This window comes from Bos javanicus, chromosome 7 (genome assembly GCF_032452875.1).
Source record: "Bos javanicus breed banteng chromosome 7, ARS-OSU_banteng_1.0, whole genome shotgun sequence".
Classification (NCBI taxonomy): domain Eukaryota; kingdom Metazoa; phylum Chordata; class Mammalia; order Artiodactyla; family Bovidae; genus Bos; species Bos javanicus.
The window spans coordinates 18,768,162-18,782,144 of NC_083874.1; the positions used below are offsets into that span (position 1 = coordinate 18,768,162).

Genomic DNA, 13,983 nt, shown 5'->3' on the forward strand with positions numbered 1-13,983 from the left:
ACAGCGGGGCCGGGGAACAGACTGTGGGGCAGACGGGCACTCACGCTGTGGCCCCCCGACTTGTGCTTGAAGCAGGTGATGGAGACGACGTAGGGCCAGTCGTCCGGCTCCATGAGGACGCCGGCGGCGTGGGCGCAGGTCACGTGGAAGGAGGTGGAGCAGTGCTCGCAGGAACACTGGATGCAGGCGCCCGACACTTTCTTCATCCGTTTCCGGCAGTACACACATTTCTGTGGGGACACGGCAGTGGGAACAGGGCTCCGGCTGGCACTTCTGCCCCCTGGTGCTGGGAGCCCCTGCCCTACTGGGCCCCTAGGTCTGTCTCCTGGGAGTGACTCTGAAACCTGAAGGTGGAGTGCAGGGGCCTGGCCCCATGGAGGGGTCATCCTGGGAGAGTCTTGACCACCCCAGGCCCACCAACCCAGCCTGCAGCTGGTCCCCAGGAGCACCTCTAGACCTCTTTTCCACCAGCCCCTCCACACAGCTGCCTGAACAGGCACCTTGCTACCATGTAGAGGGACCCTGAAAACAGCACACTCAGTGAGAGAAGCAGACACAGAAAGACGGTGTGATTCCACTGATGGGAAACGTCCAGGATAGGTCGATGCACAGAGACAGGCGGCGGGGTTAGGGGTTTCAGGGGCTGGGGGTGGGGTTGGCAGTCACCCAATTGAAGGGGGTGGCGTTCTTTCTGCACTGATGGAATGTTCTGGAACTAGCTAGAGATGATGGTTACCTAAATCTGTGAATGTAGTTAAAGCCACTGAAATGGGGATTAAAAAAAAAAAAACATAATAGGAGATTTTATCTTAATTTTGAATGAAAGATGCTGCAGTGTAGCCCTTCATAAGGAGGGGCAGGGGGCCCACAATGTGGGAACACCCGCCTGGGCGACCTGCCCTGCTTGGGTGTCAGCTCCCAAGCCATAGACACTGTGCCCGTGCCCACACCCTGCCGCCACTCAACAGCCACCTGCCGATGACTCTGGGCATTTAATAAGCCGGCCTTTATCGCTCCGTAAACCACGTTCAAAAGCCAGAGAAGCCCCACAGCAAGGGCGCTGCAGGAGTGCAGCCCCGTGCCGATCGATGGCAATGAGATCTCATTATTAAACTGTCGATCCCTGATTCTCCCGCTGGCCTGTGTGGGGGGAGGGAGACACATGACATGGCCCTTGAGAACTGGGCTCCGCACCAGAAGGCAGAAACCCCACAGCCAAGGCCCGGGAGAGACCTGACAGTGTGGCCAGAGGGGGCAGCTCGTTGCTCTGAGTTTCCACAGCATGAGGAAAGCAGGCCAGGCCCCCATGGGGCCATCTGCCAGGCGATGAACTCAGGCTGCCTTAAGGGTGAGTCCTGTGTCCGGATCTCCCTCATTGGAGGCTGTGAGGTGGGGGCAGGAGATGGGGGGTCAGGCGATGGTACAGGAGGGACTGTGGGAGAAGGCTGAGGGCCACAGCTGCTGTGCCATCAGCCATGGAGGCCGCAAGGCACAGTCTTATGTCTCAAGCCTTTCCCCCTAAAGCCATTCCCCGCCGCCCCTTGCATTCCTGCCAATCTTGTCAAACACATCCACTTTCCCTCCCATCAAGATGTGACACCGCAAGGCAGAGCTGAGGAGAAGGGCAGAGCTGGTTTGAGCACCTGCCCTGACAGCCTCACGTCTACTGCCCCCTAAGCTGATCCGGGCTGGTGAGGGGGTGAGCAGCAGGCTCAGGCTACTAGCTGGCTGGGGTAGCCACCACTCACCAGGACCAGAGCCCAGAGAATCCTGGGGACAGAAGGATGGGCAGATAACCAGGTATGACCGTCCCCAAGCCTGCGGCTAGCATGTGGCCCCGGGAAGGCAGGCGGGCGGCCGGGCAAGCAGGAGTTAACTGCCAGCTTCCTTGTGAGGCTCCATTAGGCAGTACAAGCGAGCCTCGTGTAAAAGGATTTTTAATTCATCGTTACAAGTGCCGGTAATGAAGAGGCTGCAAGCTGGAAATGTCAGATGATCCATAAAGCGTCTGGGAGGCAGGATCTATCTGGCGCTGCACACCGCGCCATCACTCCACCTGAATAATGAGGTCTCTGCCGCCTGTGTTCCTGGAGGAATCACTGCCGCTGCGGCCTCTTCCTAATACCCATCCTGACCAGGCGGGGCTGGCACTGGCCTGAGCCCCACGTTAACTGACAAGGCCCCTTCCCCTCCCACATGGCTCCCACCAGCCACCCACTTTGCCCTGCCTGGAGGCCCCACACCTAGGGGCTCCAAGGTGGTGCCTCTGAGCCTTCACTTGGGCCTCCTCACCAGGCTCCCCAATTGCAGCCTTGTTTTTCTGCCTCCTGCCCGCTGGAGGCCTGGAAGAGCCTCTGTACCCAGGCCCTGTCCCAGGCAGCTGGGAAATAAACCAGGCAAGAAGAACAGCCAGGATGCTGTCCATACCCCGGGCCAATGACCCATCTCCTGGGGCCCGTAAGACACATCCCACTCCCCACATGTCCCCCACAAGGCCACCCTGCAGACTCATAGGTGGTGATGACCTGGGAGCAGGAGCTGGTGCTCAGACGGCATGATCAGCACTTCCCGCTGTGGCCCAGCTCATGCTCCCCATACAGGGAATTGTTAGCAGCCCCATTTTATGGAGAAGAAGACTGGACACAGAGAGGTCAAGGAATCTGTCTGGAGTCACACAGCTGGCTGGTAGCAGAGCTGAGAATGAAAGCCAGTGTTTGCTTACTGACTACGGCCCACTGCCCTGAAGGCTCCCCCAGATCGGGGGACGGTGGGGAGACATTATCAGAAAGAGCCGGAAGAGTGAAACTTGCAAGACCACTCCTGCCCAAGGATGGCTGTGCTCCTTAGAGGAACCAGAGACACTGCTCCCATAGCTGAGGAGCAAAAAAGGCAAAAAAGCCCAGTTTAAAAATGGGCAAAGGACTTGCCTAGACATTTCTCTAAGAAAACATATAGATGGCCAACAGGTATGTAAGCAGATGTCAACATCAGTAATTATCTGGGAAGTGCAAATCAAAACCACCGTTAGAACAGCCACCATCAAGAAGACAGGAGATAGCAAGTATTGGCGAGGACAGAGAGAAAAGGGAACCCTCACACACTGTTGGTCAGAACCCACATTGGTGGAGCTGCTACGGAACACAGTATGGTGGTTCCTCAAAAAGTTAAAAACAGAACTACCATATGCTCTGGCAATTCCACTCACGGGTCTTTTGCTGAAAGAAAGAAAATCACTATCTTGAAAAGATATCTGCACCCCCATGTTCACGGCAGCACCAGTTACAACAGACACGACCTGGCAACAACCTAAGCATCCGCGGAAAGAAAACGAAGATGATGCAGTGTAGAAACACAATGGAATGCTACTCAGCCATGAAAAAGAAGGGAATCCTGCCATCTGCAGCAACACAGATGCACGCTGAGGACATTATGCTCGGTGAAATAAGCGAGTCACCTGCTGCAAATCTCCACATCCAGGAGGAAGTGAAAACAAACTTACAGAAGCAGAGAGGACAGGCGGTTTCCGGGGCTGAGGGAGGGGAAACTGGCAGCTGCTATTTATCATGTGTGAGTTTTCAGTTAGGTCTGATGAAGATCTTCTTGGCTATTATGTTCTTAAAATTCTATTTGGCCACCAATTCCAAGTTAAGCAAGAAAGAACTGGGCAGAGCGCCGGTAGATTTTCTGTGTAAAAACCAGGAAATGGAGCCACAGAGAGCCACCCCCTACCTACTCAAAGAGTAACTTGCTGGCCACAGTGAAACCACCTCCAGGCTCCGAGGCAGCTACCCACGCCCCCGGGGCAGCACTCAAGGGCCCCTACCAGCTTCCACCGCTGCTCAGGAATGCCGCTAATGTCCACGGGGTGACGCTCCATCACGTTCAGGAACCGTACTTCCGGCACGGCGATGGCGCAGATCACGTGGACCCACCTGGGGGAGGAGCGGAAGGGGCCGGGGTCACAGGCGCGCCTTGTCCCCTCTAGGGTCATCTCAAAGCTGTGGGCATGGGTCTGCCAAGCCGACAGGACCTCATCTGCTCCTGCTGGTCCTGCCCCTGCTCCGAGTCGCCCCTCAGGTACCCCCATCCCCTAGAAGGGGCCCTTCCACCCACCTCCGGTCGGTCGTCATCTGCAGGGCGCCTCCCCGGAGGTTGCACAGGCAGCACTCCTGCGGGGACCAGACAACTCGTTGAGGGGTGTGCAGGGCGGGACCGCCCGCCTGCTGCTCCGGAATCTGCTCCGGCCCCCGCCAGCGGTCCTTACATTTCACACTAGCGGCCACCGAAGCGATGGGCTCCACCCGAGACCCAAGGAGGTGAGGCAGCCAGCCCAAGGTCTCCCCGCGGGATCGGGCGAGCCCGGGGCCCAGGCCCGGCTCCCCCACGGGCCGCGCCGGCTTTCAGAGCACCACCCCAGCTGCAGGGGCGAGTTACCGCAGTCCAGGCGTGGGCCGTGCACCGGGAACACGTCCAGCCCTCGTTGACCAGCTCCGGGCGGATGCCGTAGCAACCTACAAGACAGGGCAAGCGCGTCTGTCACCATGGCTGCGGGCAGGCTATCAAAGGCCGGTGGGGGGAGGGCAGGGGGTTCCGGATGCAGGAACTGCGCTCACCACCTGCTCGGCCTCAATCCGGACCACTGCACACAGAGCCCGAGAGTCTGGAAAGGGATGGGGAAGAACAGCAGGCTTCCCCCCACGCTCTGCCGCCAGAGCTCCTCCAGGTCTGGAGGCTCAGCCTGGCCTTCACCCCCTACCCCAGTCTGGGAGGAGCTGAGAGCGCAGCAAGGGGACCCAGACGTTGCATAAGATGAAAAGTGGGCCTTGGACAGTTCAGAACCATTGATTCTGAAAGCACAGTGAGAGGCTCTGGAATTACCCAGGGAGTTGGCTGTGGGATGTGGCTGGGTTCACAGATGGGGAGGGGGAATGCAGGAGGGGTGGAGGGCCATGCCCCAGGGCCCTGCCTCATCGGCGCTGCCACCCAGCAATACTGCAGGGACCCTCAAGCAGCTGGGGCTTGTTGCCCACCAAACGGGCTCTGAAGTCTGAGGGGGCCATCAAGCAGTACCAGGGGGTCCCAAAGGAAACTCCAGGAGAGAGCAGGACAGCAGGAAGGGGGCTCTGTGTCCTCACCGAGGCCCTGAGGGCCAGCAAGGTACCCCTGAGAGGCCCCCGCTCTGTCCTCTGGGCCCTCAGCCAAGGTTGGACCCCAGGGTGTGGTCCCGGCTCCTGGAGGAAGTGCGGGCTCCCCCTCTGCCCAGGGATGGGTCCCAAAGGAGATGCCTGTCCTGAGCCTTCTGACTCCTAAGCCTTCTCTCCACTGATGTAGCTGGGCGGGGCCCCTCGAGGGAAACAGGGTGGTGGGCTCCACTGCTGCCATCCGCTCTCCCCCAACACCCAGGGAGCGTGTCTCAGAGCCAGACCCCAGCCAGGAGACAAAGCCAGCTCCGGGCAGGCCTTGGCAGGGGCAGGCGCCAGACAGAGATGTATGGCCAGCTTCCTCCACAGGCCACACCGAAATTAAGCATCTCCAGGAAGCTTTCTCCCCATCCTGGACCACAATCTGATGTTCACCACCCCCTTCCACCCAAGAAGGGAACAGACATCCATCTTTCTATCCCTGGTAGGTTGGGCTTTCAGGATTTGGGGGAGAGGTGGTGGTGGGGGGATCACCGACAGCAGAGATAAATCAGACTCCTGGACCTCTGCAGAATCTCAGCTTTACCATCAATTCCAGCCTCAGCCCCAAGGCATGGCATTTAAAAGCGTCACAGACCCTGATGGGGACCCGATCTGCTGCCCCCCCCCAGGCCTTGGGAGGGGAGGGCAGGCCACAGCGGAACCTTCCAGAAGGAAGTGTCAGGCAGGCCTACCTTGACTGGGGGGCAGCAGGACGTCTGCCCCCCAAGGATGGAGACCCCAATGCCATGACACCAGGTCCTGCTATATGCCGGAAGCAGCAGCCAGAGGGAGGGGCAGCCCTGCCCTGCAGACACTCTGCCCATCTGCAGCCCCCCAGGTGTTGGCCCAGCACTCACTGGCATGGACCTGCAGGCAGCACTTGGCGCAGGCGATCAGCGGGCTGGTCCCGTCGTCGCCGATGTAGGAGTTGGCGGGGAGCGGCTCCGTGTTCTCCCCGCTGGCCGTGAAACACATCTCAGGGATCAGCGGCCGCGTCTTCTGGCCGCTTCTGGAAGGTGGGATGGCCGAGGAGCCCTCCCCGAGGGCAGCCTGGGGAGCCTCCTTCTCAGTCTGCAGGGACTGCAGGAATGGATGCCTTCAGCAGAGAGCCCAGCCTAGGCAGGCGGGACCTCTAGCCCCAGCTCACCCTACTGGGACACCTGTGGCTGCCCCACCACAAGTTCTCCCTGACACCCTCCCAGACCCCAGCCCTGCTTCAGAAGCCCCCTGAGAGATCCTCCTCTAGACAGTCAGATCGTGTCCCACCCACCCGCAAGCTCTCCCACTTAAGAGTTACATCCAGACCCAGCACAGACGCCACCCCACAGTCCTTGACCAGTTTGCCCCCACTGCCCTGGGCTCGCTCTGCTCCAGCCACAGGGGCCTCCTTGCTGTCCCTCCCCAACACCCCAAATGCCAGGCTGGGTCCTGCGCCAGGGCCTTTGCACATGCAGTTCCCACTGCCTGGGGTGCTCATCTCTCGCTCATGTGACCAGCAGCCCCCAAGCCTTTGCCCACTGTTGGCCTTGTGGTCCTGACCATCACCTGATGCCATGTTACCTGTGTATCTACACTTACGACTTGCATGCCATGACAGCTGTACCCCAGTCCCCCAAGCCCCCCAGATCCAATCAGATGAAGAGTCTGTGATGAAAAATCCAGCAACACTGGGCCTGTCACAGGATGGCGGGGCTCCCAGATGAGCCTCCTTGGTACCCCCAGAGTGAGGGGAGGACGCTGCCTAGCTTGAGCAGAAGGAAAGCGGTCACCAGGACCACTGGTCTGACATACTGTATATGCGTGTATGGGGGGGGGTCCACCTTGGATGAGGGGACTGGCTAGTTTCCAAACAGGCACAGCTCTTTCCATGAAGCAGGACGGGCAGAGCCTGGCCTTGACGCTGAGGGCTGTAGCCGTGGAGGCCCACCAGCACCATGGGCATGATTAAGTTCAGTCATGATGCTTCACCTAGCCACTGGAATGAAGGAGTTACGCCTCTGAAGCAGACGTTCCCAGCGCTGATGCCAGCAGCACGCCTGGCGCAGATGTCTGGATGGTACATCCTACTTGTTTCCACTACCAGCTGTTGAATCGCTTAGGGATGGCAGGTCCTGGCCACTCAGAGCAGCAGGGCTCTGGAGACAGGCATGCCACCCCAGCATGGTGCACAGACCTCGGTCAGCCCAGCTAATGCATGGAAAACATCTGGCACTAAGCTAGGAGCTAGGGATCACAAAGCAAGTGAGATCTGATTCTGTTCTCCAGGACTGATAAACAGAGGGCAGGAGCAAAAGCAGAGGTGGGCCTGAGTCAGCCAGGGACAGCAGATCCAGGAAGGCTTCCTGGAAGAGGTGGCAAGTGCGATGGAACCAAAGAATGTACAGAAATCCACCTGGCCAGGCAGGGAGCTGGGTGAGTACATGAGAGATGCTGGGGGACAGCACAGGGCATACTATGAGGGGGTGGCAGCAGATGTCACAGGACAGAATGGCTATGGGGCACGTGGAGAGGCCGAGGACTGGGCGTTTCCATCCGGGCCGTGCGTGGTTGTGATGAGACGCTAACAGGAAGGGCAGGAGGCAGGCAGCGGTCAGGGCCAGGGCCAGAAACAGGTGAAGAAGGAAACCTGGCCGCGGACGGCTCAGGGCAGAACATGGGGAGAGGCCAGGTTCATGACTTGGGAACTCAGGACAGAGTGGGGGCTGTGTGTGGGCCAGGCCACATGGGGAGTCTTTGCCTGGCTCCAGCCCACTGTCACCAGCCCCATGCTGGTTGGGCTTCCAGACTCCTGCTCACCATGCAGGCCCTTCCCTGGCCCCGCTCCTGGGCCCCGGGGTCAGACTGAGGGCGTCTCAGAGAACAGCGCTTCCTGCACTTGTATCCTCTGTGATACCTATGAGTAAGTTACCTTCCAGTGAAACTCAGACCCCAGGCTCTCTCCCTGTATCCCTCACTGGGGCCTTAGCTTCATGCCCCGCCAGCCAGGCTCTCCCCTGAGCCCACTGTGGCCCCAAAAGCAATGGGTTCTTAGTCCCCGACACCCTCTCTTCAGGGTGCAAGGGCTGGCTTCCGGCGGGGTGCCCACAGGAGCAGGCAGACACGCCCGGCTTGGTGTGGACCTGGGGTCCCACAGTGCCAGCTCACCTGGCTGTACGGGTAGAAAAGAGTGCAGATGGCGCAGTAGGGCTCTGTCAGGGCAGCTGCCACGTTGAACTTCCTCTCGGCCTGGAAGTTGGATGCTTTGTTCTTCCACTGCAGGGACATCAATGACCTCAAGGCCTCAGGGTCACCCACGTCCTCGTCCCCGGAGAAAGGGAAGGATTCTGGAGTAAAGGGGAGTGGGGAGGGGCGTCAGCACTGAGGACCCCACCTCCCAGTGTGCTCGGGGATGGGTCCCCGTCTCAGGACCGATCCTGTCTGGGGACAGGACACAGGGTGGTCAGGCCATGGCAGGGGGGCAGAGACCCCTGGAAGTTGGGTGGGGACACCGTCACCCCCACGTCCTGTAAGATGGAGGCCACAACAGACATCCATCCCGCCCAACCTGCCATCTGTCACTGGGCGGGCCTCTGCTGGCCGTGGTTCCCGGCCGGCTGTCCCCAAGCCCCCACGGCCTATTCCTGAGTTCCCTGAGGACACTGGGGCGCCATCCAACCTGGTCTGTATTGGTGGTCCCCAGAGATCCGCCCAAAGCAAGGTGCTCATTTATGGGGCTTGGGAGCTGTAGAATAGGCAGGGGACACTTCAGCTCTGAGGCATTTGAGGAGAGGGTCTGATGCTGCGCAGGGGCGCTGGGGTGGGAGTGAGCAGGCTGGATGGGCGGGCGGCAGAGGAAGGCGGGGCAGGGACCCAGCAGAGCCAGGGACCCCCTCACTCACTCACCCTCGTCACTCGAGGCCTCCTGCTTGACCACGGACAGCGGGGACCGGGTGGGCGGTCTGCCCAGAGGGTGGCGCCGGCTCTTCTTGATCTCCATTTTCAACTTGGAAAAGGTGGACGGATTCTAAAACAGCACAGGAGGCCTCTGAGGGGGCAGCTCTGGGGCCAGAAGCAGGGACTGCTCACTGGGGCCACAGCCCGGTTCCAAAGGACCCCAGAGTCCCCGGTCGGGGGCAGGAGACCCCAGGAAAGTGCAGTCCAGATCCGTGGTGGTTGCTCAACCACATCTGTGTCACTGGCCTCCGGGATGGGAGCCACAGGGCCCATTTGGGACAAGCGAGACCATGGTCAGCACACAGGGGTAGGGGACCCCCCGGCCAGTACCCACTGCCCCTTTACCTGCCCCTCACTAGCTCCGCTCTCCTCCTCGGGCCCCGTCAGCTCCATGGGGGTGGCCTGCTCCTTCCAGGTGGGGCCTTTCTGGGCAAAGTGCTCTGAGGCCTGCTGGCAGGACACGCGGCCCTTGTTGCCGGTAGGGCCGGGCCGAGGTACCACGTACAGCATGGGGATGACAGGGCGTGGCTTTGCCTCTGGCTCCTCGCCGGGGGCCTTGGGGGGCACCACATTGAGGGGTGGTGGCAGGGGGCTCTCCTCAGCAGCCTCAAGGCCGGGGGCGGGTCCCGGGATGTCCAGCAAGGGCGCCTCCTCGGTGAACTGGGAGGACGGGGGCGGTGGCAGCAGCGGGTGGTGGGGGTGCAGGGAGCCGTAGCTCTTCTTCTTCCGGTCACTCTTGGCCTTGGCCAGCCGCAGCTTGCCCCTCCCGTCCTCTGCAGGGAGAGGAGAGACGAGTCAGAGGCAGGGACTGGGGCACTCCAGGGGTCAGTGGCCAGGAGCCCCCTTCCAGCCCCCTTGCCCAAGACAGGCCACCCTCCCCAACCCTGCCCAAGGAACCTGGGCTTTGGGCAGTCCCACCTGCAACCAGGTCCCCTGCCAGGCAGCATAGCCAGAAGCAGCGGCACCCTGGCCGTGGGGTTCTGCCCCGGGCCCAGGGAACCTTCTAGAAGAGCACCGAGGGTGTCCTCGCACGGGGCACCAAGTCGAGCTGTCGGCAAGTAGCTGGGGAGAGACCCACTCTAAAGGTCCTTCCAAAGGGGAGGGGGCAGAAGCAGGATACGTTTTCTTTTCGTATATCTGGGTTTTCCCTCTTTCTATGGCTAACACACACAGCTTGTAGAATTTTTTAAAAGCAAAACCTTAAACAATAAGTGGTTCCATGTGTGGGGGACAGAAGTGTCCTCAGGGCCCGGAACACCCTTTGGCCCCTGGGGGCCAGCACTGGGAGGGCTTCCTGAGAGGTGATAGAGTGGGGAGGGAGGTGGGCAGTGTCTTCAGCAGCATTTTAACTCAGGGCCACAGTGGGCATGCAGCTCCTGAAATAAACGGAACTGAGTGGTGTAGCCGGAGGAGTCACGGCCCCCAAGGCCGCCCACGCCGTAGCCCTAGGACCTGAGGACGTGGAGCCAGACACTGGCAGCGGGGACTCTACAGACAGGGTGAGCCAAGGATCCCGAGGTGGACCCCACTGCTAACAGGGGTCCTCAAAAGCAGAGGATCCCTCTGGGCTCAAGGAAATGCTGGGCTGCTGGCTGTGAGGGTGGCGAGAGGCTGTGAGCCAGGGAGGCGGTGTCTCTAGAAGCTGGAAAAGGCAGAAGCCGGTGTTCCCTGGAGCCTCCGGAGGGACTAGCCCTGCCCACGCCCGGATCTCAGCTCAGTGGGATCTGTGTGGGACTCCTGACCCTTAGGAACGTCAGACAAAAAGAGAGTTGCTTCCAGGCACCAAGTCCGTGGTCATATCATCACACAGTCACTGGGGACGTGTGCAGGTGGGGGTCTCCACAAGGCCTGCACAGCCTCAGGGACCCCTGCCCACGAGGACCAGCAGCCCAGCACAGCCCCTGGGCCCCGCCTGCCCACCTGGAGAATGGGCACCGAGTTCAGGCCCTCCCTGCCTGGCCTGCGTCCCCATTCTCGCGACATCACATGTGTGACAGTGGTTGATGCCCAGAAGACAAGTTGGTCATCCTGCTGCTGGTACCCGTGAGCTGTCAGTGCCGACGTGTCACCATCTGGGCCCCCGCAAACCAGGCTGGGAAAGTAAGGACTGCTCGAGGGGAAGCACTGGTCCTTCTTCCTGCTAAACCCGTGACAACGGGGTGTGTGACAGGGTCTGGTCGGCCACCCGGCATCCACGTTACCTCGTGCTATAAAAACCTGTCCAAATGTTACCCACGTCCCTCAGCCAAACACAACAGCACAAGTGGGACGATGTTCCTGAGGGCAAGGCCATCGTTTAGTCCTTGACTACCCCGACCCGGGAAGGGGTCAAACAAGCATCCTCTCTCCCTTCCTCCAGGCAGACCCCTGGCTTGAGCGCTGGGAGGGAGCCAACTCCCACCAGTGGCCCCCACCGGGTGAGCTCAGAGCCAGCCTGGCCTGCAGTGATGATGGCCCCTCTGTCCACTGCTCACCACAGCCCCGCAGTGATGGCGGGCCAGCCTGCAGGTCCTGGGCAAGCAGCCAGGCTTTTCAAGAGATGCTCAGAGGAGGGAGTGCTCGCCAGTCCCCACGCCCTCTGGCCCTGAACCTTCCAAGAGCAAGGACAGCAGCAGGATCCCTCGTGCCTTCGCCTACCCAGAGGGACCCCAACCACCAGCATCCCAGAAATCGTGATCTGGCTGAGGAAAGGGCAGACAACCTGCTCCTCCCTGACAGATGCTGGACTTGGAAGGTCCTGGCAACGGAAGGTCAGCCCCCTGTCCCCGCAGACGGGGAGGGTGAGACGGGGGGAGCGCTACTCACAGAGCTTGGTGACAGCGGCCGGCCCCAGGAGGCGGCCACGGCTGAGATCTTCGGACTTACAGAAATGGCCCTGGGGCTGCCCAGACATGCAGCACAGGCTGTCGGGTGAATGGCTTTGTTTTCTGAGGAAACCACTGTCCCCTCCGTCTCTCAGACAGCGCAGGCACACGGATGTTAGTCTGAGGAGGGGGCTCACCCAGAGGACCCTGTGAGGGGACAACCTAAGGCCAAGAGGGACACTGCAGTGGGGAGGGCTCCGTCCTTACGCCATGGGGACCACCGCAGCCCAAGGGGAGCCGCGTGTGGAAAGCCCCTCAGCTGGCCTGCCTGACAGAGCTGGGATGGTGACTCCAGCACACAGTCTCTCTCATGCCCCCGGGTGTTGTGGGAGCAGAATGGCAGGGATCCCTCTGCCGGCAGAGGCGTGGGGGAAGGGAAGTGACCCAGGATGGCTGCATGGCCCCTCCCCGGCCCTCGGGCAGGATTCTGCCTGGGAGACAGGACAGCACTGTGGGGGACGGGCAGGACTACGAGCTCTGGGACCAGGCCTCCTGGAGTCCCAGTGCAGCTCCTGCCACCCCCAGCTCCAGAGCTGCGAGAAGGGACAGCAGCCATGCCTGGCCAGAACTGGCCAGACAGCCAGGCAAGAGGAGGGAGACCCCCGGCAGGCCAGGTGGACACAGGCTGCCTTTCTGCCTTCTGTTCAGGGCTTGGCCCAGGGCCCAGGCTGGGGGCAGGGGAAGCTGATGGAGCAGGGTGGGGGCCCGGGGCAGCCAGGAGGGGAAGCAGCCCCCGTCCCCAGGCCCAGCTACACATCAGCCAGCCTGGCTCCTCTTGCCCTGTGGTGTCCAGGCTCCTCCATCCTGCCCACCCCCTGCCTCCTCTGTCAGGCAGCCTCCTGGGTGTGAGTGGCACATGCTGTCCTGATGCAAACAGAACAAAGACTATCTTCATGCCCAAGGCGGTCGTTACACTCATAGCTTTGAGAGACATTAAGCTGGCACGAAAGCAAATCTAGAAACCACTTTAAAGTCTTCCACTCATTCCTGGACATGTTTGCTGACACCCCCAGCTGCAAGCACTTATTTATCTGACGCGTTCAGAGCGATCTTCCACCAAGGGCTCAAGCGACAGCCGCTGACCAGAGTGCGGTTCCTGGCTGTGGGAGCCTCCTGCCACACCCTGAAGGGACCCCTTCCTCTCTCAAGGGGCCCATGTTGCAGAAGATGCCCCCAAACTCCAGCTCCTTCTGTTTGGGGAACAGGCTCTGGGTTGGAACAGGGACAGGGTGACGAGTTGGGGAGCAGGGTCGCCTCCCTGGGAACGTCCCCACTCTTCTTGGGTCCATAGCCACAAAACACGGAGCTCACCAAAGAACGTAGGCCCTGCAGCCCTTTGGAGAAGCCCTGGGGTTCTGGGCTGGGGCCCTAGAAGTAGAACAGAGGGAGCACAGAAGCCATGGAGGCGGGCACGCATCCTGCACGGTCCTCTCTGCAGCACGTTTCACTCTCAAAAGGACACAGAGCCCACCCGCCACATCCCCCACTGTTTAGGTGGCAATCTGCTTAGAACATGGAAAACCAGAGAGGAACCGGAGTCTCACCACGGAAGAGGCCTTGCTGAGCATGGGCGTGAGGCCAGCTCTCGGGATCCCGAGGCTGGGGCAGTGTTGCTGCAAGGGACTGCGTCCAGCAGGTGGTGATTGGGGCGGGGGGGTGTCCCTTAACAGTCGATGGGATGAGTTACTAAGATGAGGTCATCATCGGGGTGGGCCCTCTGCCAGCATGACCAGTGTCCTTGTGAACGGGCAAGACAGAGACGGGCTCGCTGTGTGAGTGTGAAGTTGGCTGTCTACCAGCCAAGGAGCGAGGGCAGAACAGACCCTCCCCCATGTCCTCAGCAGGAGCAGCCCCATAGCCACCCTGACCTTGGACTTCTGCCTCTAGACAGGAGACACTGCGGCGTGGTTCCTGAAGCCGACTCGGGGCCTGGATCAGGGCGGCTGAGCAGACTTGGATGCTCCTTAAACATTCAGTGTCTGCCTGGCCTGTTTTCAGAACTT

At 60.6% G+C, this 13,983-nt stretch overlaps 1 protein-coding gene across 2 annotated transcripts in view; it reads right to left on the bottom strand.

The window, feature by feature from the left end:
* Positions 1-13,983, bottom strand: part of KDM4B (lysine demethylase 4B) — a 121,159-nt gene that overhangs the window by 4,016 nt on the left and 103,160 nt on the right. For both annotated transcript variants that reach the window (XM_061422567.1, XM_061422566.1), the window contains 8 exons: positions 9,462-9,889; positions 9,066-9,186; positions 8,328-8,506; positions 6,041-6,263; positions 4,435-4,511; positions 4,114-4,169; positions 3,824-3,932; positions 45-230 (listed from right to left, as the gene is read on the bottom strand). In XM_061422567.1, the coding sequence (XP_061278551.1) occupies positions 45-230; positions 3,824-3,932; positions 4,114-4,169; positions 4,435-4,511; positions 6,041-6,263; positions 8,328-8,506; positions 9,066-9,186; positions 9,462-9,889 (1,379 nt within the window). The remainder of the gene's footprint in view (positions 1-44; positions 231-3,823; positions 3,933-4,113; positions 4,170-4,434; positions 4,512-6,040; positions 6,264-8,327; positions 8,507-9,065; positions 9,187-9,461; positions 9,890-13,983) is intronic.